General features: G+C 38.1%; 1 protein-coding gene across 2 annotated transcripts in view; it reads right to left on the reverse strand.

The window, feature by feature from the left end:
• The window catches only part of STAU2 (staufen double-stranded RNA binding protein 2), a 170380-nt gene that overhangs the window by 74650 nt on the left and 68624 nt on the right, over positions 1–27106 (reverse strand). For both annotated transcript variants that reach the window (XM_066332364.1, XM_066332355.1), the window contains exons 10-12: positions 26685–26816; positions 22590–22650; positions 9370–9677 (exon numbers count right to left, since the gene is read on the reverse strand). In XM_066332364.1, the coding sequence (XP_066188461.1) occupies positions 9370–9677; positions 22590–22650; positions 26685–26816 (501 nt within the window). The remainder of the gene's footprint in view (positions 1–9369; positions 9678–22589; positions 22651–26684; positions 26817–27106) is intronic.

A 27106-nucleotide genomic window follows, 5' to 3' on the forward strand; every position in this document is an offset into this window, starting at 1 on the left:
CAGCTTTAAATGACTTCCTATTAGCATCCAAAGGGCCTGTCTCAATTTTGAAAATGGTATTTAGGTGCTTTCTAAATTCTGACCTGCTCAGAGAAGTCATCAATCATGTACAGATCAGACCAAAAATACAGCTCTTTTCTTGAAATCCACTGAGGGATGAATTTCCCTGAAATTCTCCTCACATGCATACCTCAGCAGTGAGATCCAAGCACTCCTACACTGATTTCCAAATTCAACCTCCAAAAAGTGTTTTGTTTAAGGCCACTGTAGGGAAAGGTTTGAGCTCAGTGTCAACCCTAATATAAGTGTAGAAATTGAATTTCAGTCTAGTCCTGCCAACAATTCAAACCCATGCACTGGAATGTATGAGCCACAAGTAAACCTGACTCTAGAGCCTCCAGCAGGATCTCTCCTGTGCGTGCAATCATTTCAAAATGTGTGCCATTGGGGAAAGGAGAAACATTTAGAAATGCCACACAATAAAACATTTAAGTATATCCATGTATAAAATGGAACAGTTAACGAGTAAACAAATGTGGAGGGGAAAAGAAAATTGTGTAACCATTGCAATCAAAGGAGAACATCACATAGAAACTATATCCTGTGTGAGGTTTTGTTATGGAGCCACTATGGAGGAAAAGTTAAGACATCCAAACCCTGCCAATGTGGCAAGCCAAATATGCCTACAGCCACGTATTGGGACTGACTGTGGGCACTCAATCCTGGTGTTTTACATTTTTTTATGATCTTTGCTTTGTGGAAATTCACAGTGGAATTTCCTACTGGGCTACCTGCAACTTGCATTTTGCTTCAGTTAAAACTGCCCGCTCAAGTTATACATGTGTAAACAGCTTCTCTAAATGTTTCCATTTAAACAATTCTCTGAATAATCTACTGCACTTAAATGGTCAGCAAAAATAACTGTAACTTTCCTAGACTGGTTACAAAACAATGGCCAAAATACCACATAGTCACTTAAAAATAACAATTTTACCAAAGCTGAATTTTCCTTTAAACCATTTCCAGGCAAAGTCTGCAAAACAATTAACTGGGTAGATAGTACTCATAAATACGAAGCAAGCACTAAAATGCTTTATTCAGAGTTTGTAAAGGCTTGCTTGAAGAATTTGTGTTTAATAATCACAGGTAATTTGAAGCCTGACCTTTGAAAGTATCCAAGCTAAACACCTGTTCCTCAGTGACACTGAGCTGCTGCTTGTCAATTACAAATGTCTTTAGAACAATAAATCATAAGGAATGAAAATGTAATTTTTAAACTACTTAACTATACATTGGTCCCAATAACTTAATATTAAGGGCTTACGATAGAACATGGCTAAGATCATATACAAACAGTTTAGAAGAATTTAAGTTAAATAAATGTGTTTAAAGACATGTCCCCTGCAGCTAAAGCAGTTCAAGAAAACCATTCAAATAAGGAAATAACATTGTTTACATTTACAAATGAAACATCATATGAGTATTTATTGATTTTTTTAAAAAAAATTCAAAAAATACATTGTAACAGAACAGAATGTATATGCTCTTCAATGAAAAGACAAAACTATGGTTATCATCTGGACCAGAATACAAATACATGCTAACAATTTAAAAATCATTTTGGGTCATTCAGGAAACATGAAACAAGCTAGCGGTTTGGAAATGCAGCAGTCTTCTCCTTTAGCAAATATGCCTGAGAAAGTTAACCTGTAAAGAAATCGGCTTTTAAACTCTAAAACACAAAGAGCTTTCTAGACTGAAATGGTGAAGAGACCTGTGATATGCACCTGACAGGCCACTGAGCCATTTCCCACAGAGATTCTGTTCTGCTCCACCTTGGCTCAGCCACCCAGCAGTGGCAGAGTTTCACATCAATACCAGGCTTATTCAAGTGAGGTGTTAAAAAGCACGCTAAGATGATGTAAAACCATCAGTTACATACACAGCGGATAGATGTTAATAATCAAGATTCTGTACCAAATTCCTTGCTTTGTATTAGGGCCAAGTAAAAAGTAGTAGTCTAGATCATGGATGAAAAGGATTATATTTTTTGGCTCAAGGTAAGACCCATTAAAAACAGTTTCTACAAAAGCATCTAGAATCAAAGTATGAAAAAAAAAAAAAAAAACCAAAAACCATGACAAACACAACTAATCATTTTACAGTAACCACATACTGTAGGCAAGTACGATCCAAAACAGTAACATAAATTGTGCATCAGTACTACGAAGATAAACCATTACTAGGAGACACATGCAATCCGACAAGATGTGAAAGTGAGCAATGAAAACTTCATGGATTGAATTTCTTTTCATCAGAATTCATCTGTTTCTACTGCAGGCAGGTAACAAATGGAATTCAGGAAAACTGAATAATTCCTATTAGCAGCTTAACTCTACTACAGTGAGGCTGAGGCTATTACTGTTTCTTTCATTAAGAGACATTCAATTGAATGAAGCAAAAAAGGTATTTCAAAAATGAAGACCAAAAGAAAGCTGAATGTACATTTTAGACAAAAACAGTGTTAGGTCAAATCCACAGCTGGTGGTATCTGATGTATCAAAAGTAATTTAACTACACTGCTTATACCAACAGAACATCTGACACTATTTCTTGAATTTTAGCAGCCTTTTTAAAGTCACTTCCAACAACAGCATACTTTGTAAATTACATGGGCTTTTATGGAAAAAATTCATTATCATGAATCAGGCATGCAAAAGAAACCTCCCATTTTTAGAATTTAGTTACATGCTCAAATTACATATGCTAAAGCTTACAAAACCAATTCTTCAAATGAAGCAAGTTCACAATTCTGAAAAGGGGAAAAACTCCAGACAAAACAAAAACTCAAAACAAAAATCTGTGACAGGAAAAAGTATATTTCTACATATATCTCTGATGGTTCAACACTGTAAAATGAGCCACTATCCATATACACATGTAATTTTGCATTTAATAGGATAAGGAAGAGGCTTCCTTTTTCTAACTTCCACACTATGAAAATGATTGGATGTATTACAGAGGCTGCCACTGTCCTATGAAATATAGGGTATTTGGCATTGCTGGATACAGTGTTCAAGGACTCATACACTGACCCAGCATGGCTCATCTTACATTCTCTAGTATTGACTGTGATAGCAAAAACATTCTGCATTGCTCTGATACCAGCCTGGCTTCTAGGCTGCATCTTCTGAACGAAACACCATTCTCCAACGTCCTGGTTCCAGCCAGGAAAGGGTTAACTTTTGCAGTAGCCAGGAGGAGGCATAACTGGGACCTGGAGGTTATTCCATAATGTCTCACATCACTGCTTCGGGAAGGGAGCCTCTTCTGGGGAGAAAGGTAGGTCCCTTCTGGTCAAGTAGTGTGGCAGAGAGATCGGTTTGGTATTGTCTATTGGTGGGGGCATTCTGTGTGATTCTTGTAATCTCCATCATTACTGCTGGTCAAATTCTTATCTCAGGGCTGTTTCCAGTAAGTTGTTCTTATCTCAACCTGTGATCTTTTTGTTTTTTGTGCCTCAAATTTTCCTCTCCATCGTTAACAAGGAGGGAGGAGCGAGTGAGTGGCATGTGGTTTGGAGAGTCTCAGGGGGAGTAGTAAATTGGGGAACACCATTACTAAACCAGGACAGCTTTATTTGGCACCCAGTGTGTGGCATAAACGGTTGAGGTAATGACAGATCTGCCCAGAGTACCTTGGAAACAAATCTAAGCATTTGTTGCATTAACTCCAGAGCTGCTGGTCACAATGTTACTTGGTCTGTTCACATGGTTGTGGTACCTAACCCTGTATTCCCACATTCCCCTAAATTCTTATATGCGCTCCTTGTGATGTTCTTTTTCATACCAGGGAGAGATTGGGGTTGTTTTTTTGCTGTACTATGGGATACCAGTTTATGACTGATCAAGGGCAATGATGGTAATTTCAAAAGTGTATTCAGTGCTGCCCTCCTACCTTTAATTTGGGCACTGTCTTTGAGAGTCTTAATAACCATAGTCAGTCTGCAGGGAGAACAGGGGAGGATCTAGTCTTTTACTTCCTTCTCCTCTTTTGGCTGTTACAACAGCTCTTGAGAATTTCGAATTTCCCTTGGACGTTAAGGAAAGCATGTTCTGTTGCTAAGTCTTGGTGGTCTCCTCAGTCCATACCATGTTTAGAGTCAAGAAAGAGATTTCTAGGAAGTTCATTCAGAGATCTGCCCCAAGGGTGGATGGTCATGAGTGGCATGAAATGTGGCAAAAATTAACTTTTTCTTTCATTTTTTTCCCCTTTTCTTTCCTGCTCTTATGGTTTGGAAATATGGCAAAAAATAAGCCATTAAAAAAAAAAATCTGATTCAATGGTTTGGAAGTTCATCCCTGAACAATGACAGGACCCTGTTAAAGTGACAAAATTTTTGCAAGGAGCATGCTGTGGCAACTTACTGCAGTGTGCTGGGCCCTGGCTACTCTTTACTGGACACAGTTCAATACTAGACAGCACCCTTAGGGAAAAGGGGAGGAAAACAGACCTACAGGCACTGTGGCCTGATCTGCAGTTGAACCAGAGAAACCGACTGTGCCAGCAGTAGTTGCCTCTATACAGAAGAAGAAATCCAAGACCAAATCAGCTCGTTTAGTGAGGGATAAAGAAGAGGCAGAGCCTTCACAACAGGAAGAAGAGTCAGGGCCAGAGACAATCACCTGATCCCTATTCCCAGGTGTATTGGGTTTGCATGGCCTGGGTTTTGGGGGGGAGCTACAAGGGTGGCTTCTGTGAGAAGTTGCTAGAAGTTTCCTCCATGTCCTGCAGAGCCAGTCCTTGGAAGCTTCAAAGATGGATGTGCCACTGGCCAAAGCTGGGCCAATTAGAAATGGTGGCAATGTCTCTGAGACAACATATTTAAGGAGAAAGATAGATAAAAAGCTGTTGCACAGTTGAAATTGTGGCTGAAAAAGGGTGGAGTGAGAACATGTAAGAAAAGCTCTGCAGACACCAAGGGCAGTGCAGAAGGAGGGACTGGAGGTGCTCCAGGCACCAGAGCTGGGAGTCCTCTGCAGCCCATGGTGATGGCCATGGTGAAGCGCTGTGCCCCTGTAGCCTATGGAGATCCACGGGGATGTAGAGATCTGCCTGCAGCCTGTGGAGAAGCTGTACTGCAGCAGGTGGGTGCCCGAGAGGAGGCTGTGAGTCCATGGGAGACCTGTGGAGAGTGAGGCCCTTCTCCTGTGCTGGAGAAGGATATGCACCCCATGGAAGAGTGACCCACAGTGCAGCAGTTTGGGGATGGACTGCTGCCTGTGGGATGGACTCACACTGCAGCAGTTTGGGGAGGACTGCAGCTCATGAGATAGACTCATGCTGGAGAAGTTAGTGAAGGACGGTCTCCTGTGGGAGGGACCCCACAGTGCAACAGGGGAATAACTCCTCTCTCTGGGCAGTAGGAGGAGCCATAGGTGATGAACAGACCAAAACTCCCATTCTTCAGCTCCCTGTGCTGTCGGTGGGAAGAAGCGGGGGTAAGGTGGGAGAGATGAGATAATATTTTTCTGGAGCCAAAAGGTTGTTAAGTGAAAGAGTGAATGTTGTTGGTTCTCTGTGTTGCTGTTTGTAATTGGATTTGTCCTGGTTGGTTTGCTGGGTGTTGCTGTGAGCTGGGAGAAGAGCAGACCTGAAGGTCCTGACCAAAAGGAAGTAGGATGAGAGAGGGGACAGAAAAGTAGGTGGTCAGGATAGAATGTAAGTTCCTGAGTACCCATCCAATGGGAAAGGATCAGGGACAGCCCCCTGATGGGAAAAAGGTATATTTTGTAGCCATTTTGTATGTGGAGGTGTATTTGTTCAGCTCTCAGGGAGAGAGGTACACCTGGCTCAGTTAAATCATCACTAACAAAGAGTTTTCTTTTGCTTGGACAAAACTTTGTCCCCGTTTAATTGTATCTAAAAGTTAGTTCATTTCTAAGAAGGGGAAGGTGTTTTCAAGGTTCTTATTCTATTCCTCATTATCCTGCTCTGATTTTGTTAGTAATAAACTCAACGCATTTCTCTAAGTTGATATGCATTGAGGAGTACTGTTTTGCTCATGATGGTATTTGATGAATGATCTCTCCCAGTCCTTACCCATGAACCCTTCGTTGTATTTTCTCTCCCTCATCCATCTGCAGAGGAGAGTGAGAGAGTGGCTTTGGTGGGTGCCTGGCATCTGACCACTACACCAGGTGAGCAAAAATAAGTTAGCCACCACCCAGGAGAGCCCCATGCGACCTGGCTGCTCCTATCCTGGGACATCATGTCCCACAATATGAAACTAGATGGTAATGAAGCCAAGCAACTGGAAACCCTGGCACAGGATGTAGGTATTAACAAGGGGATTGGGAAAAGGACAGAAACTCCCAGCCTCTGGAAGTGACTCCTGTCAAGCACAGCAGAGGGTATTTTCTCAAGCATGATCTAATAGTGCGTCCAAGCAGGTGGAATGTCATGGAGAAAGGTAGCCAGTATCTGAGAGCACTAGCTGTGCTAGAGTTAATTTACAGGGATTCAAATAAAGAGCAGTCCTCTGTAGCTCCAGATGAGGTCCAGTGTACACAGTCCACGTGGTGGAAGTTTGTGCAGAGCACACCATCATCATATGCCATTGACATTAATGGCAAGGAAAGAAGGAGAACGAACAGTGCTTCAGGTGACTACCTGACTCTGGCAACCTGAAGATCATGGTTTTTTCCTCCTTATCAGCCTGCACCTCAGCTGCAGAAAGACTGTCCAAGATGGGAGACAGAGTTGAAAGATCTGAACAAGACAGAGCAGAAAAGTCCCATGGCCTGGCAGTATGGACCAGAGTCCTTGTTATTGGGAGCAAGGACCCTCTGCACAAGAGAGAGAGGGTACACATCACAAGGTAACCTGTGTTTTTACTTGCATGACCATGGAGCAGGCATGAAGAAGTGGAATGGAAAACCCAGGAAGGCGAATGGAAAACCCACTTGGGCCCTATAAGCATGGGTACATGAGTTAAGAAGAAGAACAACCACTGCAGGAAATCCTTCAAGGATAAACACCACTCCAGTTTCCAGTGGACAAGTCCTCAGACAGAACAGGAGGCTGATGTTGCTTCCAATCCTCTTGAAGTACCTTCTGTTCGTATTTATTTGTGAGCAACAAATACAATGACCAGAGGGGTCCTGCCTCCAGCAAGGTGGAGGAAAGGGACAATCAGATCACTTGGACTGTGTGGATCTGACAGCTTGGCACACCAGACCCATAGAAGTTTAAGGCTTTAATTTACACCAGTGCACAATGTACCCTGATGCCACCAAGATACGTATGGGCAGAATCCATCTCTGTTTCTGGAGTGACAGGGGATCCCAACAGCTGACTGTACTGGAAGATGTACTGAACCTGACTGCATGTTGAGAGAGACTGGAGGAGACTGCTTGCTCAAAACACTTTGGGTGTGTGTGTAGGCAAAGGGGTAGGTTGGGCCTTGCCCTGGTGAGGCGATGCTCCGCTCTGCACACCCCATCCTCTAGAGCCTGTATCCCAGCCCCACAGTGATTGCCAGTCACTGGCACACTAGAGGCAATGCTCCTCATCCCATCTCTGAAGCCCCTAACCCAGTCCCTGAGTCGGTGCCAGACCAGAAGTCTCACTTGGAGGAAGGGCCCAGGAAAGCCAAAAGATACTTAAGCCAGGACACAAGGCAATTATTTGTTGCTTAGTGGGTCCATGATGCCTCAGGTCATCAGGTAAGATGCAACACATAGATGGGCTTGTGATCAAAGGGTGGACTTAAGCATGGACACAGTCTCCCAGGTTATTCTGTAACCATGAAACACATGCTGCAATCAAGCAGATCAAGAGGGTAAAGCCCCTGTGGTATGGGGATCAATAGTAAAATTATGGAGAGGCCAGGCAAATGAATTATACCACACTCCCACAAACTCACCAAGGCAAGCACTATGTGCTTACTGTGGTAGAAGCAGCCTGTGTAAGCACCTGTGGTGCATATGATGAATGTGTTAGGGAAGACAGCTTGAATTAGTCCTGCCTCAGGGGAAGGCAAACTCATCCATGGAATTGTTTTTGCTTAAGGACCTGGGTGCATTTGGTGAGTAATGCAGAGGGACAGTGAAATGCCATGTGTACCTCCAGGGATTCAGATTTTTGGGTGAGAACAGTCTGTAGTGTTGAATTGTATAACACTGGTTGCTGAATGACACTGCCAAATGACTCTGTATGCCGTAACTGTGATGCACAATGAATATGGACTGCTCCAGATGCACCAGTAGTGAATTTGTGATGCAGCTTGCAACCAGCTGTCAGCACACCAGTCCTCCTGCCCTGAAAGACATCTAGGACAAACAGAACCCACAGTCATGGACTAAATGAACTCAACAGACATACTGCAGGAACAGCCATTGACCATGGAAATGATACTTCAGCTTGTATACACATATGCATAGTACGAATGTGTAGGATCTGGGCATGCTAGAGATGGTATAGAATAAGGGGTGGATAATGTCCTGGTTCTGGCAAGGACAGACACAGTTTATTTTTGCAGTTGCCAAGAGTGGCCATGGGTAGGACCTGGACATTATTCCATAACACCTCATGTCATTGCCAGGTTTGGGGGAGGGAGTCTCTTCCAGTCGAGTAAGCGTGGCAGAGGGCGTGGTCAGCCATTGCCTGTTCTCAGGGAACAGCTGTGGGAATTTTCATTTCTTCTACCCTCTCTCATTAGCACTGTTGCTGTTACTGTTCATTTTCTTATCTCATTGCTGTTTCCAGTAAATTGTTCTTATCACAGCTCAGGATATTTACCTTTTATGCTTCCAATTCTCCTCTCCAGCTCCCCACAAGGGGAGGCAGGATAGGGAAGGGGAGAGTGAGTGGCAGTGGTTTTGAGAGTGTCAGTGGGACACAGAATTGGGTAGTACCATCCCTAAACCAAAACATCAGGTTACATTTAAGAGGCATAGGGGGGGAAGCAAAAAAACTACTTTAATGACCTGGCCTAGAAGACAAATGCAAAGGTAAGGTGGTGCATCAGTAGCTTCTGGATCAGAGTTGAAGGGAGAAACCAAGAGGTGAAGACTCTCAAAGAAGTGCAAGTTAAAAGCATAATTTAAGCCTGTAATTATCTAAGGAGAAGAGACATAGGAGAGAAAGATGGGCTGCAGTAAGATAAACATAAGGAAAGAACAAAAGAGAAGGAGGGATGCAAATATTGGTAGAAATCTGTATCTCCTGGACCCAGAAACTGCCTCAGACACCAGCTAATTTTACAAGATAAGTTACATGCATGCCCACATTCAAGAGGGCAAGAGTGAAACATTGATGGCAATGCTACGATTCTGGCTGAAGAGCTTCATTTTCCCCCTCCCATACCTGAAAGCCTTGAATCCTTGCCAAATATTCCAGCTGTTTTGAAGGCTGCACTGTAGAACAGGGGGAGGCAGGAGATATTCCTTTTAGACCTATGGCTTCAGCAGTTGGGGATGTTCCATTCATGAGAAGTTCCCTGGCAATTGTGGCCGTGCTATTTGTTGTAGGAGATATGCTGAAGAAAGAGCTGGAAGTCTGGCTCATTTCTTTGGACGACAAATAGCTTACAGTGGTACCAGAGGCTGATTTGTTGCGGCTTGCTTCCATCTCTTGATATACATCAGGAGAGAGATGGAGTATTCCCTTTGGTGCTGAAAACAAAAGCAAAGATCATTCTCATTACTTTAGAATGGGTTTGACACATAGACAATTTTCATTAACATATTTTACAGGGAAAAACAAAGTAAGAATTTAGAAACAGTATATATATATTTTTACATATATAGCAGTATTTATATATTTTAACTGTAAATGAAGTCATCTAATTTATTTAGAAACAAAGCAGATCTGAAGTGCCTCTCTTCTTTCTCTTCCCCAACTCTCCTTAAAATGGTACAAACCTTAATTTTGAAACTGTGGCTAGCATAGACTACACATATGAACAAAAACTATGAACAAAAAATGTTGGAGACCATGAGGAACAGATGTTACTTCAAAATAGTAGCACAGTTGTTATTTCTCCACATTCTTCTACCTCCTATCTGATACAATAACTTAGGATGTTGTTTCACAAATAATTGAAACTAGTCTATATCAGCACTGTTGCCACCAGAAGTAGTTTAGTTTTTCCCCCACCTACAGCTGGTGTTTGTACTCCCCAGCTGCTCTACTGCCAGCACCAGCACCTGTAGGACCATGTAGGGGATGTTCATGAGAATGAGCTGCTGGAGGCAAAGGAAGGGCAGTGTGGCTCCTTGCAGTAGCAGCATTGCCTCAAGTACTGCCTTAAAGTGTTTGTTGAACCACAAGGGCAGCCTGTGGTTAAAAAATCTTGAATTGCCCTGCAGCCACAGTGTTACTGTGCTAATGACTCTGATGTGGCTGACTGCTCTGCAGGGAAGGAATTTATTTATTTATTTGTTTATTTAGCTGCATATCCTATAGTTTTCATCCTATAGTTTTCAAACAGCTACTTGCCTTTGAGAACATTTATACTAAAAGGGAAGGCATATATATCTCCTACTTAATATCAATAGGAGTTAAGGTAAACATTAAAAAGAGCTAAATTTATGTGAATTACATCTAAATATTTCCAGTGGCATGTAAATTAGTGATAATATATCTACATTTAAACATTTTTAATACCTTTTTAGAAAATATCTCAATCCTAAACCTGCTTAGAAACAGAAGAACATACTTGATCAGTTTTGCTGATAGACATGTGCATGGAAACGTGTAGAATTAAGTCTCAAGTTTGGTAGTTTTCTTACACAATGAAGCAGTTTTTGAAATACAAATAATCAGCTGCCTGATACAAGAGGAAAACCTTTTTCTTATTATTAATACATCAGAAAATGAGCTTGAAATGTGTAATTTCATATTAAGAATGTACTTTAATCTTCTAGCATATAATATGAGTGAACCTGAGCATTTCATTCAAGGGATAATAAACCTGTTTGTTAACTGATTTAGTAATCCCAAGAGAAATCAAAGGGTTCAATGCTTAATTCATTTGCAGTACATTTAAATTAATCTCAGAAATTAGAATAAATTCAAAGAAGAGGAGGAAATTAACTGCCAGTACCTAGGAAAGATTCCTCTGATCCTAGAAGTGCAAATAGTACTTTTAAATAAAATGTCTACCACAAGGAGAAGACTCAAAAAATATTACCTGTAATTAATATTCTCATTTTCAACTACATGGTGAAAATGGAACTTCCTCACTGCCAACTCAGCAAACTGCTTACAGGTGAATCTTTTAATTGATTTACTCATACATTTGGCTTTTAAATTCATATTGCTTTTAGAAATCTGGAACATCTGCTTATATCATTTACAAAGATGTATGTTATTCACCTGATTGCTCTCCCCACCTACATGCACAGGTCTGGGGAGTCTGCTTGGATCCTGAACATTAAGGTTCCTTTGACCTAGTGTAGAACTGGCTCCAAAGGCAGTAGACTGAACTCCAGAGCTAAGCACAAATTCAAGACAATACTGCTGGGAAAGATGGAGGATAGATTCCTCAAAAATTCTTTTTCTCCATCTGGGACAATGTCAAACATAATCTAATAGATAAACATCTGTGTAAATACCCAGCATTATTTTAGGCACATTATCACTATATGAGAAGAGAGACTTTATACGCTTTCCCTGAGGCTGTAACATCCAAGGCCTACCTCTGTATGTATTTTTAAAGTCTTACAGAAGATGTAACATTAATGAAAATAGAAAAAAAAAAAAAAATACAGATCTTGATAGTTGATGTTAGGTTACAAAACCAAACAGCAATAAAAACACTGAGTGGCAGGTGTTCACCACCTCCTAAGAACTGCCCACTGTAAATCAGATTTCCCACGAATATTTCAGAAACAGAAATGAAAACTGAACAAAAGATAAAACAGTCTACTTGTTTAGAAATAACATTATATTAGCCTCCCCCATTCAATTTTAGGAAAACATAGTACAATGTTAACTGAAAAAAAGTTTAAAGAAGTTTAAAATCAAGTTCAGTGCTGCAGATGTCTGTTCCATTGATGTAATATTATTTAAAACAAACATTTTACATGCTTTCTCAGCCATTTCACTGTTTTTACATGATCCACCCAAATATCTAACTGCTGTCTGGAACAATGGTTTGGAATACTTCCAGATTACTAAGCTTTCTAAATGTTAAAATAACTAATATGCAGCATGTGATGAATAGAAAGATATTGAGCAGAGTATAGCAAATGCTCTTAAAGTACTGACTTTAATGGTGATGTTAAATTAATAATAGTACTTTTACACTTTGCAACACCTTACTGCTAAAGACTTCAAAGTGCTTTATAAGCAATAATTAATTTAAATCATACATTGGCTCTGAGAGGCAGATATTATATTACCATCATTGATTATCTCTGGAAACAAAGTAATGTAATATTCTAGACATTACATTAATGTAGTTGCAAGACATTAACTTTTTATATTCAGGGCCTATGTTTCATGAAGCTTCTTACAAACTTGCTTTAAAAAGCCAATAAAAACTTGGTCTCTTTGAAAACTTCTATAAAACATGTATTAATTTTAATTAATTTTCTATTTTTAACATATTACTGAGGATATTTTATATATCATTCCTCACTGTTGCCTGCTTACTTCAATTTTGCTGTATTATAGGAAATGTATAAATATATTTAGTTACAGTAGTAGAGTTAGCAAATGACAAGGAATACAACAACAGAGGATTAAGTGCAAGAACAAAAGAACCCTTCAGAAATTATCTTGATTTGTCTTCTAACAATCAGTTGATTAAAAAGTATGGGAGAAAGAAATTCTATCCTATGCTCTAACACCTTTCTGCATTGCAGGAGAACATCTCCAGGCAAACATTTTAATTATTTTTTATTTTTCAGCTAAGAAAAAAATTTTGTGTCTGCTAAATGTTTATCCCATACCAGCTTCACCATACTCCACAGGAAGAATCATAATTATTAGGAGTCACAGGATCTATAATAGACCAACAACATTGCACCTTCTGCTGGACATTAACTTAAAGGCACATTTATGAAACATGTTAAAATAATTTCCATTTATATTATTTAAACCTGTGGGCAAATGTGCTACAAAAATATGCAGGCTAGCTATGCAATGTAATCACTAACATTTAAAAACATGTCTTATTCATCATTGGCAGTAATTGTTAGCAGTCTCTCACAATCTTCTGATGTCTATGAAAACACACGAAAGACCTTTCTTACCTAAGAATAAATGTCTTCATTTTCCATTGTCTACTTTTGCTGTCACATACTAGATAATTGCAAAATAGCTTAGACTCCAAGGCAAAATATATGAATAAGATACAAAATGGCCCAACAATTCCTCACAAGCCTTGCCCTGGAAATGTAATCTCAGTGCTTTGATTGCACCTTTTTTCACAGCAACCATAATAGAGACAATCTCCAAAAGTTCTGTTTGAGTGATGCCATTTTTATCCCTAACCCTTTCTCTTCAATGTCCCCTTGGCTGGGAAGACAGGGGACATTTCTGCAAAAGGTCCTCCACTTTCTGGAGTTTGTGGTAAGCAAAACTAACTATTAGAAGAACTGTCTGCATGGGGAATGGGGTGAAGAAGAACAACTGAACAAGCCTCAATGTAATAAGAATGAAAAATCAAAATTTGCTGATACAGGAACAGTGTCAAATTACTCCACACCAGTGGGCTACTAAATTAAGAAAAGTTCAGAGTGATGACAGCATTGCCTGCACTCACATCTATTAGAGTCTATACAGGTACCACTGGTGTCCTATTTCCAATTTTCTGTTTCTGTCAGGAAGATCAGAAAACATGAGAAGTAGAGATTACAATTTTATCATTCAACTCCACAAGATGGCCTACATTATCAGGCTTGTGTTGTCAATCTGCACATATATCTATCTCTATCTCTATCTATCTATATCTATATCATCTCTATGTCAGTGCTAATTTTCTCTTGTACACTTAATCAGTACTGTAGGGGTACTCTTTCTCTGCTTTCACTCACTGACTTTTCATATTTATACTTGGTCTAAACCACAACTTTATTCTTTCCCAGAGCATAGAGTTTCCCCCCCCGAGTTCTTGCTTATCTTACAGAAAACCTATGATTGTTCATGTGCCAGAAGCAGTGTCAGCTGCAATAAGACTTCCTTTGACCCTGCTGAAGAGCACATGCTTTTCCCTGCACTACAACCAGTGATATGGCAAAAAGTAGTGTTTTCATGTCTTGTGAAATGATGCAGAGTAAGCCATGGTATAATTCTGTGCATGATATGCTCATAAATTAAGTTTAGCACCCTGGTATTTGAAACGACCCATCACTAGATGAAGAAAAGGGTGTTCATAAGGAAATAATCAGTATTTTTGGAACCGAATAAAATAGTTCTAGATAATCATCAAAATGCTTTCTTTCAGATTATGATATCTGTAGGCACATTGAATAAAGTATTTTTGTAATGTGGTACATAAAATACAGGGAAAAAATCTTGTAGTAAGGCTGTAAGAAGGAAGTTAGAACTGGATCTAATCCTGACTTCACAATTTTGTACATTAAAATGGACAAGAACTTAAGAGGTATGGAGGACACTCAAATGCAATAATTACTCCTTGACAGGACTGTCAGCAACTGGCAGGTTCTCAACATCCCCTAAAATATGGCCCATTACAAATCTACTGACATTAAAAAAAAAGAAAATTTACAAAATCAAATAACTACTTCAATAACAAGACTGAAAAATGTAAATATTATAATAAAAAGAAATTATAGTTTTATACCCCACTCAGTGTAAAAGGCAATTTATATACTAGAATATTTTCAAATTTTATTACCTCAGTAGGAACTCAGAAAAGGTCAGTCAAACAATTGAATAGGCAAATAGTATGGCCATTACGTTTTCAGCAATTGTCTACACACAATCTTGGCTTGAAATACCAAGCTGCAATCATTACCTACTTAACACAGCTATCTGTGGTATTTCTAAGTCACCAGCTACTGCAATATTCAGACATGAAAAAATGTTTTGTCATTACACAATGTCTTTCAATGAAAAAATCTCGTCTACGTGACCTTAAATAAGCTGATGTTATATAAAGCCACTCATTAAAACACTAACTTTTGTTTAACTTTAAAATAACCATGATACTGAAGGAAATACTATTTAGTTCTTCATGAAATCAAGTCTTGATATCCCTAATTTCACTGTACTATTTTCTGTATAGTCAAAACAGAAATTGCAGGACTTAAATTGTATGCATTTCTGTAACATTTGGCATTTAGCTCACTTGAGGAAAGTCCTTTGAATTCTCCCCCAGCTTTACTTCTGCTTGAATATGTAAGATTTTGGTAAAAATTGAGACATAGTGTTTGCAGTGGAGAATTTCTACAGGATATTCTATGAAATATTCCAATAGACAGATGAAACATCTACACCGTAAGTTTTACATGATAATTTCTGCATCATAATTTCCCAGCAATATATCCATGTACCACGTAACCAAAGATTAAGATTGAGCAGGTTCAAAAAAAAATAACAAATCAAAATACAGAAGAAAGGTCAATATTCTTATCAGTAAAGAGGATCAGCAAATTTGGAGCAGAAGCAAATCAAGCTAGTGAGCTGGCAGATCAAGGTGCTTGTAACAGCTACAAGAAAGTGATGTTTGTGGGGGTAAAGCAATTTAGGAGAGTGCCTAAGTGCAACTGGAGGCAACCTGTGAAGGCAAGACTATTCATTAACAGATGAGGAGGGGAATGAGAATGGTGATGATGAAAACACAGGCCTGACCCACATGGAGAAGAGATGAAAGAATGAGCAAATCTACTAGACAAGGACAGAGAGGTTGCTGAAGCTAAGGCCAAGAGGGCCATCAACAAGCACAGCATACATATGAGTGAGGAGGAAATCAGAGGAGGAAAAAGCGGCGTTTGATGTTGAAAGGGCACGGAGGAAAGAGTGGAGAATTAAGTTTTAGTTCTGACAGCACCAAAGCTTCAGTTCAGGAGATTCAATTTTTCAAGGACGTGATTATCCTAGACTAAGGGTGATGTACCTGGTGGGTTCCAGGTTAGAGGGAAGGAAGATAGAAAAGGAGAAAAGATTCCAGAAAAGTGAAAATATTTAGGGTAACACTGCACTGAGGTGAATTATGTGATACTGTTCTATTTTCTCACCTGAAGACAGAAAACCAAATGCAGATACTTAGCATAATTACATAATTAAATTTGAATTTGAGAATTAACATCTAAAAAAGAGCTCTGCATTTTCTACTTCATATGCATATTTTTTCAAAGAAATAGACTAGCAACCTTGAATAAATGTAATTCGTATTGGCCTTTTAGGAGACTAAAAACACAAGGACACATTATCTGAAATTATCCATAGAGTTGGCTGTCTTCTGTCATGGTGGCGCTTCCTCTTTATACATCTTATACATCAAAAGCTTGATGGCTGAGCAGTCTCCCAGACAGGTGACTTGAGCTCCTTCTCATCCTGAGAGCACCCAAACCACAAACCTCATAGCCCAAGTCTCTATTTCTTATATATGCACAATCTATACTACTCAAGAACCAGTCAGCCAGGCAGGTTTCTCTTTTTAACCCATATCTACAATAGGCAGAGTATCTGTTAACCAGCCAGAGAACACCTGAATACACATCTGCACTTTCATTCACAAGAGTTTCAATCAACAGGCAAACTACAGTCATGATTACTTTAGATCACTCTTTCCCTGTGAATTTCCTATATTTTAATAGCATTTGATTTTTCCTTTTTTGGCTGCAAATCATATTAGATACGCATCTCCAAAGGGCAGCTGCCATTATCCAGATTACTATGCACTCCATGAATAAATAGTCTCCTGCTGAAGAAGGAAACTAAGTCTCCAATGCTCTGGGCATATAGTTAAAACACTAGGTTCCTTATAAATACACATTGTACTCTAAAGTCAGTAAAGAAATCATCATCTCTGAAGATGCAAAACTTGCAGAATTTTAAGCACTTAACTGAGCATCTCAAAAGGGAAAATGTGGGGAAAGGGGAAATGTGGGGAAAGGAGAAAGACCACTTGAAGTTGCTGTCTTATGCTTGAGAGTTGAGCCCAAATCCCACTCACACATAAAAACAGTATCTTGGCTCTTGTCACTAGTTCTCAAAACAGCAAAGAAAAAATAATACTCCTTCCCTGTTTTGTTAATATGTTTTCTAATATTAGGTGTTTTAGAAGTTTTTTCAACTATTAAAAAAGTATCTGCAAACTGCATTTAATTAGTGTTATGCTGGATAAAATTTTCATTGTTTCATAGATGAAACTGAAAAATAACCCATTAGTAATGCCAAATGCAGCATAGATTTCCCAGCTTCAGTAAATTAGGAAAGAAAAAAAAATTGAACAAATCTCCTCTGCTTCTAAATTTAATTTTCCTGGGTCCTCAGTTAGAAAGAAAATTTAATTAGAAAATTAGCAGATCAACTCAGCAGTTACAGAGGCAAGGTATTATTTAAACATAACCAGCTGTGATAAGAGACTCTAGACAAGGCTGTGAGACATATAAAGTGAGGACAAATGGCTCAGCTGAAGGAACAGTTCCATCGATGGTACAGTGCTCACCTGACAGTTTGTTAGCTAAAAAAATCCCTGCAAAACAGAACAAAAATATGAAAATGAACAGATGGAAAACTACTGTTCTGTGGCCTTTCACCAAGTAAGTGGGGTTGTCAATCCCTTTACTGTGGTTTCTAGTCAGAATGGCGAATAATTCATCAAACACTTTGTGATGTATCAACGTAACTTCTAGCAAGAATGCATTATAATTGACAAAGTTGAGTAAATTTGGAAGCAATTCAGAAGCCAAGTCCAATGCAACAGCAGCACTTAGCAAGTAAAAATGAACACAATCCACTATAATCACCTTTGAAATATGCCCAAAAGAATTACATATTTCAGCAAAATATAACACATAAACATTCCCATTAAAAATGCCCAAATTACAAAACAAAAACTTTATTCCCAAACTGTAGCTTCTCCTTCTGCTCATGGAAACACTGGAGTATTAAATTATCTACTCAAAGTCTTCACCAAAATCCCCAGTTGAAAAACAAGCAATTAGAGAACTGTATAAAAAATATCTTTCTGAAACTATTGAGGGCCAGAACTACGAAGTTCACATAAATTTTGTTTCCTTCAATGTGAAGATGTATTAGTATGTAAAATTTCATAAATACATAAATAATTTTTGTTGCATTTATTTTCTCTGAAAAGCTGAGGAAGAAACATCAAAGTAAGGATCTGAATATAGTCATACATTCAGGGCTTATAATAACACCAAATCTTTTTGTATTATTTATATTTCTGAATTTATATTTCTTAATCTAATATTGAAGTGGACTTTTAAAAATACTAAAATAAATGTTATTTACAGAAAAATATCAATTTTTCTCATTACAGACTTAAGAAACTCTTCAGACTATCTATTTGCTTTTTTCTTTCCTTTTTCTTCTGTTTTTTTTTATGTCACTGAGAACAATTGTATGAGATCAAGTATCTTTGTTCCTTAGGAGATCATCTGCTCCTGCTGCTCATTTACCATCTGAAATCATAATCATCTGTTGGCGACAATCTAATCATCTTCACAGTAACTAATTATGATGTCACAAACAAATGGTTATGATTTCAGGTGGTGAACAAACAGCAGGAACAGATGTACTCCAAAGAACAAAGACTGTAAAGTCATGCACAAATCCCTAGTAATAAAATGTTAGGCAAGAAAAACAAAGAGTCTGTCCTTTACAGAGAGGTAGGATTGCTCTGAATGTGCTTTAAAAAAAAAGTTTAAAAAATCAGTTTTTCAGGAGTTTGTGGCTCCCAAAATTGTTAGAAATAGGTGAAGGAAAACTATATGATGGAAAACTGAAGTTGGGAAACATGTAAGAACAATTAAGGTAATTTTTTTCCTTCTTATAACTATAATATATATAAAACACAGTTACATTTTACTTTTATTTTTATACTGCTCTTCATAGGTCATCTACAGAGTCTCCTAGAAGACATCCTGTATGACGTTTGTGATTATCCCATCCAGAAATACAAAACCAAAAATATGTTCCCATGAAAATGCACTTTGTAATAGGATTGTTTATTTGTTGCATGTTTTGTTTCTGTTGATAACCGTTTAAGTCAAATCAAGAGAGATAAATGAGATTCTGTTTACTGTAAACATCTTCTGTATGGGCTCCAAATGCTTCTAGTCTGCTCACAGTCTCTCAAATGAGTCTTTTCCAGAAGCATAAGGGAAAAAAACTCAGTCAGTGTTCTTGCCATTTCACATGTGAAGAATGTCAAAGACATCCCAAAGCAAGAAACCAACAGCTTTGTGTTTCATCTTTCTTTGAAATCATGAAATGAAGAAGAAAGGTAAAGAAGTAAACCTGTGGGAAGAAGCTTTGCCAATGAGTAGGAGGAACAGAAGTGAGATTTGCCACATAGATAATGCACGAGTAAAATGATAGAGGGCACCACGAGAAGTTAATTTTCAAGAATATTTAATAGGGAATACTAAATATATACTTAGCTGGTAATTAGGAAGATACAGACTGTAGGATTTTTCTCAGCAAAAACAAATGACATCGTAAGAGTACAATGAAATCTGTTCTTCAACTGTACTAAAATATAGAACTGTTATGACTTTTGTTTTCTGTGGTACTGAAGTATACAAATTCCCTTTACTATTCCAGTTTTATTTGACTCAGATGGAAACACAGGGCATTATGCACACAAAGAAAGACTATCTGTCTGCAAAAGGAAACTGATGCACAATACCCTGCCCTAGCAGGACACAATTGTTTTCCTGGAATAAAATTACTGGAAATATGAATAAAAGCTGCCAAATGGTAGATGTAGCAATCTCAGAGGCTCAGATTTTCAAGACCACTGGAAGTTAGGTTTCTGGTACACAAGAAAGGCAAACTGTATATTTCTGTTCTAAAAAGCATGCAAAAGGGAGGAAGCTTCTCCATTTGTCCTCTTTTAACATTTCCTAACTTTAAAAAAATTACTTAAAAAACTTCTAGGGTAAATTCACCTACCAAAAAGTGGTGTTCTTAAAAATAAACCAGCGTATTCATACCCAAAAGGATGTGACATTTTTGATCTCTAAGCATGGAACTTGTTTAGAACTGCCTTAAAAAAACACTGCACTTCACAGGTGCATGAAAGATCATACACGAAAGTGATTTCTTTTATTCAAGACACCTTGGCAGTGTTCAGAGTCAGGCTGGATAAGTATTTCAGCAATCTGGTGTAGTGGATGGTGTCCCTACACATGGCAGGGGTGGTTTGGTCTAGATAATCTTTAAGATTCATTCCAATCCTTTAACATTCTATGATACAATTTAATCACTTGCTTATTATTCATGTTGCCTTTAGATTGGAACCCTCAAAAAAAGGGGTTAAGAGATTAAGTACAGTGGTCTCTGAACAAATGCTCTATGTCTACTGGCACGTAGCTCCATCTTCTCTGACTTCCAATTTACTTGTAGATTTACAGGAATAGATGTCAAAGTTGTCTTGAGCAGCCTAGGAGATTGTTTTTTCTTGTTGGTTTAAAACAAGATTGTGGTTTCATCTATAAGGATCTTTGCTACAAGACACTGCAAGTACAGGAGAAAAGCTAGAGGTCTTATTCTGTTGTCTCAAACTCTGACATGTTAACATTTGAAAATATTTCGCAGGCTTTGTCCTTGGAGATTTTGACAACACAAACACAAATCATTTAAAAGTATTGATGGGGGTTGATGACAGGGCTGTAAGGAAGCAATTAATAGGAAATCTTAGATCCCATAGAGTCCTTTCTTTCAGGGAAGCACAATGACATGTGCTGAATCCAAGATCACTTTAAAGACTAGCAAACTGTTGTGTAAATTGAAGCACAAATTATTCTTCAGGTCTCTGGGTCACTCTCAGGTGACTGGGAAGACCATATATATAATGGAACACTACTGAAACTCCTTAAAACCTGCTTTTAGGACTATGTCTTTCAGATGTATATCGGCAAAAAATAGAAGGTAGCTCGTGTGTGTCCATGTCTGTATAATCCTCAGTTGAGGGAGATAATCTTTGGGACCCTTAAGATGTTCAAAACTACACATGCTTCTGGAGAAAATTATTTATATTATCTTTACCACTTTAAACAGCAAAAATCTAATTAAAAACTCACCAAGTTCTGTCCTATTCTTTACCTGTTGCAGGGAAACTGAATTCAGTCCTCACCAACAAGGTTTCTTGGGCTTTTGTGTGTTATAGACAAAGCTCAAGGAAGAGAGAGGAACTACCAGTAGCAGAATCTCATCAGAGTCAGGGATGTTGTGAAAAAAGCTAGAAGTCAGCCCATACTAATCACAAAATCTCAGAACTGCAGATTGGCTCAGATTGGGAGGAACCACAGTAGGTCATCTGGTCCAATCCCTCTGCTCAAACAGAGTCATCCCAAAGCACATGGCACAGGAATGTGCCCAGATGGTTCTTGAATATCTCCAGTAAAGGAGATATTCAAGACAGAAAGGTCTCTGTCACAACCTCTCTGAGCAACCTGTTCCAGTGCTCAGTCACCTGGACAGTAAAGTTCTTTATATTCAGGTGGAACTTCCTGTGCATCCATTGGACCAAATGGGACATATCTTAGCATGCTGAGTGAACCAGCTTGCATTATTATAAGGCCACTCTCTGCTCTCTTCAGAAATTCTTGGAGATCAGAAGAAACCTCCAGTGCCTGGTGAAATGCATTATACTCAAAAAAGGCAGGCTGGTCAGCCTCAGTCTGGTCCTTGGGAAAATCATGCAGTCCTCCTAAAGCCATTTGTGGGCACAGTGTGATTGTCTTTCATGATAAAATGACTGGTTTTATGAATGGAGAGCAGTGCATGTCATTTACCTCGGCTTTAGCAAGGATTTTAACATCATGTCTCCCACAGCATCCTTGTCTCTAAGCTGCAATTTTAGAGTTTAGGTAGATAAATTCCTAGATAATGAAAATCTGTTGAGACCCAACAGCAGCCTTTCAATGTTTAAGAAGAGGTTGTCAGAAAAGATGGAGCCAGGCACATTACTGAGGTATATGGCAGAAGAACAGGAGATGATAGTCCTAAACAAACAAGAGATGTTCTGACAAGGATAAAAGGAAAAAAAATCAATGTGAAGACAGTTAAGCACTGGAACAGGCTGCCCAGAGAAGCTACTGAACCTTCATCCCTGAAGAACTGTTAAAAAGCCATAAGCAACCTTATCTCAATTCTGCACTGACTCTTCTTTGAGCAAGCAGTTTAGGTGACCTCCTAAAATCCCTTACAAATGAAGGATTCAATCATTCAATGAGTAAATAAAAATTTCCTTTTTCCTGCACTTGTTCATACCTATACATACACACAGGAACACTTGTGGATTAATAAAACCCTAAAATATTTACAAAAAGCATTTCAATTCTCTTGGATAATTCAGATCATACAGAGACAAAGAGAAATAAGTTATCAACGTAAATTTAGAAAGCAATACTTACTGTTACTTGTTGGCTCAGGAAACCCAACATTTTGGCCATTCCAACTTTTGTTTTCTCCAAGCTGAAACAGGTGGAAAAAGACAAGTAAGTAAAGAACAAACTGCTCCCTAAACAGATCATTCCTGTTTATAAATTTAGTTGAAAGATATTAAAAAGGATGAGTTGAGATTGCCACATCTGCTCAAAAAATTTTGCTAACTCATCTTAATTTTGCCTAAGATAGGTTATTTGAGTAATGTACCCTTCATGAGTAAACATTAACAACTATTGCCTAGCACTGAAATATAAATGTTTCCCCAAGGATTAGGTTCAACTCAATATGTTACCAAATCAGTCTTAAATAAAATTAAATGTTTTAAGCAGCTCTCAACTGAAAACATAAACAGCCAACAGAGAAATTACATTCTAAAACAAGAAGATCCTAATTACCGCCTATGAAGGAATGTGTAAACACTATAAAGTACTTCGGGTGTAATTTTAAAATATTTACTTGTTCAGAATCAATTTAGTCACTGAAGTGGAAGTAAAAATTATTGCAATTTTCCATTATTTTAATATATTTTTGAGGAAGCTAATTGTCTTCAAATTAATTTTACTATGTCTAATACTGGGTATTACTCTGCCAAGGAAAAAGGGAACAATTAACACAGAGGTTCAAAATGAAGCCACTACTGAGGTTTACACAGTGAATAAGATGGCAGTGTTCTAGGTTTATGGATAAAACTGGATAAAAGACTCCAAGTTTCCTCATTACTTTGGAGCTATTGACAACCAGCTCCATAAATGTGAAACTAATGATCCTTTTCAGATTTCAGTGGGATTTTCTCTGCAAACAAGAAACTTCACAGCAAAGCAGGCTATATGCCAAAACAAAGTTGCAATCCTTTGCTCTCGAAGATAGGGTTGGAAAGTGAAAGAGAGAAGTAAAATCAACCAGCTCAAATCTGCCTCTGCGTCTCAGAGGTTGCATTCAGGCTGTTTAGATTACTACCATGTCATCATACAGACTACTAGATGACACATTTTACTTGGAAAAGAGGAGGGGAGAGCACACTATGAAAAGCAGGTATTTCAATGATTGTTTCCCTACTTTTCATCATCATGTACATCCCAAAGAGCCTCAGCAATGTGCAGTGAAAATGGGAGATATTTGATGAAAAGGGAGGACAGGCATTACAGCCAGCTTTCAAGCTGGTCACCTACATCCATGCATTTTAATTTCATGTAACTTGTTTTATTCATATTATGAAGCAGGTAATATGTATATTGGAAAACACGGGTGCTCTTCATATGAATAAGCAATATGAAATCTATAAACATGCTTGAATTTACTGCTGTAACAACAGCATGGTTTTGTCAGGAATACATCCTGACCATCTGTAACGTGATGCTAGTACAAGCACACTGTTACAATATGAGAAGATTTCCAACTTTTCCTCATTCTTCTCTTTTTTATTGTTTATTAACTTGATCATGATGAGGAATTTAACAACAGCTCCTCTATGAGTAAGTGATCCTTAGTACTGCTGCCTCATACCAATTCAATCTACCCTGGTTTTCTTTTCTCTAAGAGAATACAAGTGGCAAGAAGAAAAAGAAAAGATGGAAATATGAAAAAATTATTACAAGTCTCCATTCTCATCCATAGAGCTAAAATTCTGACAACTCCAAAATGTCTCCCAGCATACCTCCAAACTGCTCTCCTCAAGGCTCTGCACAACCATTACTGATTTCTTTCAGGAGTCAGTTGAACCCAGAAAAGAGCGGAGCCTTTACTTTTTTACATTACCTGGATTATTTGTGCTGCCATCAGCCCTACACATTGCTCTTATAACACTCTTAGGTCTCCATTAAAACAATTAATATAGTCACATTTTATGTATGAGAGCTAAGGAAGAAAACCCATTGAATTTGATTTTTCTTTTTTTTTTTTTTAAGAGAAGAAGAATGAAATGAAAGGACTTGAGGAAAAGGGAGTGCAGGGGGAAGAATTTGCCTTTTTTAACATCATCAGAAAACCTACAAGTGAAAATTATCTATTTAGATGCCAACCTGCTACAGCAGCTAATCTACACTGGGAGCTATTTTGGATTCAAACAGTGAAATAAGTACCTTCTAATGGTATATCCTTATTGTGCAATTTATATGCAAGGAATTTTGCAATGCTCAAATTGATAGAGATCTAAGGGCTATTTTCCCTCTTCTCCACCACAGTGTAGTTTGAGTTAAAAATTTTTCAGCTACACAAACTAACTTCTTCTGCATCTCCAAATATGTCCAGTCTGTTATATACAGAAGATAAAACCAGATGCTCTAGATATTTCATGTCCTTAAACCCCCACAAATCTTTAAAAATTTCTTATGATTTTGTTAGGATACTGTCAATACATAAAAGTTGAATACTTCACATTTTTTGGATACAGTAACATGTTTGTTCATTTTGTTCAGAATAATATTAGGCCAGTGTACACTAGTCTACCAATCCTAAAATGTCTGCATCTGCAAGTATGCAATTAAGCCTGATTTTCTAAAGACAACGCACTTGTAAACAATAGCTTAATAAATGTAGGGAAACAAAGCAGCAGCATCCATTTTTGGCCACTCAATTTTTTTGGTAAGGATTTCAATGTAACCACAAGTTTCCACTATGGAGAGCTCTCCAAAGTAACTATGTTGTGGGCCGATCTTTTTTTTCAGGCTTTATCTCTGAAAAATACTGAGTAAAATTAGTTCAGATGATTTAAAATCCAAGAATGAAAACCCATGATTTCATATTAGAAAAAAATTATTTTTCTTTTCTGACTTGTTCTTTATTAAAGCCATTTGGCCAAATTAGCAGTGAAGTAAAAGTTGATAGTTTTATACCATAGGGAGCATATTCCACAGCAGAAATCTTTCATAATTCTGGAGAAAATGAATTATCATTTGACTCAGTCGGAAGCTTTTTTTTAAAATGGCTGTGTCTGCACAGTGTGCTCTCACTAGAAACATCATCCAGCTTCCAAGTACTCTGTTTAGAGTATTTCACACTTGTCTATGACTAAGACATATAGCGAAGAACATAGTGAAGGTGAGCATGAACAGCGCACATATTGCTGCTACTCTCAAAGGAGAATGAAACAGAAGAAGGTGGGGCCAAGTAACCAGAGCAGTATTGATTTTTTCCTGGTTAGGAAAATACAGAACATATAGAACAGAATATCTTCATATTTACAAATACATAGATGTATATATATATATACACTATATTCTACTATATTCAGATTTATCATGTAGTCCTAGAAAAGCCCAACAGAACATTCTGTTGGCTACCTAGTGCAGCCACAGTAAACATATAAGTAATTAATAAAATATATACATGCAGTGACCCTGTATATGACAGAAGCTGCTTAGGGTCCCCAGCTTATTCAAATACCTTACTGAATATCTTTTCAGAATACACAAGGCAGAACTTTAACACCCAACTGGTTACAAAATCCCTCATCGATAAATTCAAGACAGGAGAGGAGTGCTAAGTTACAGACAGTTAACATAGAAATACATAGTTGCAACACATATGAATTTAAAATGCAATTCCTTTTTCATTAAAAAAAAAAAAAAAAGTGACACATATTTTCTTTATGAGTCATCAAATGTGAAAAGGCCATTATTTTTCTGTAATGGTTTTAGTACACATGCAATGGGAAGATAAACACTGACTACTAATTCATATATGAAAATTACTAATGTTGCTCCTTTCTGTTCCTTCTGTTCCTCTGGGCTGTCATGGATGCCCAAAATGGAATAAAAGCAAGAGGCACATTCACCCTGATTTGTAAGAAGAAATATGTGCATGGATCACACGTACACTTCTGCACACACATTATTCTATGGGACTGCATTTCTGTTCCTAATTACTCTCACTGGAGCAGAGCTGCACTTACTACTAAGTGTAGCTGTAGAGCTGTAGCTAAGCAAAGGCCAACCTGTGACAAGCAACTCCCTAAAACAGGGTGTGCACAAGCTTAAGCTTCCAGTCTTACTAAATGATAAGCTGATATAGCTTAAAAGTCTAGACTAAGGTAAAGTGTAGTCATCACAACAATTGGTTCTCACCTTTTCTGTCTGGTCTTGAAGAGGAGTAGAGGCTTTGTATCCCAGCTGTAGCAACATTGCTTCTGCTGCATTTCTTTTAGCTATTTTCTTGTTTGGGCCTGTTCCAGTAGTAATGTCATTGCCTACTTTTACCTTAAAAAGAAAATATTGATCATAATCATGAAAATGCAAGACTCAGTATCGCCATATAACACTCTTGCTGATCTATCAACAGCTGTCAGCTCTTTCAATGAAGATGCTATCTTGAAAAAGCTACAGTAGTGCAAAAGGGGACTACAGTATTCACTTAGAAAGGCTTGTTTAGATTTTTCAGAAGACTACCAAACTCATACCCAAGAGCTACATTTTTCTGCATCTCAGTGCACACACAGTTGCCTCTCTCTTCCACCACTCCCATTCTCCCTCATGAACCTCTGTCCGAC

This window comes from Sylvia atricapilla, chromosome 1, assembly GCF_009819655.1.
Source record: "Sylvia atricapilla isolate bSylAtr1 chromosome 1, bSylAtr1.pri, whole genome shotgun sequence".
In the NCBI taxonomy this organism is placed as follows: Eukaryota; Metazoa; Chordata; class Aves; order Passeriformes; family Sylviidae; genus Sylvia; species Sylvia atricapilla.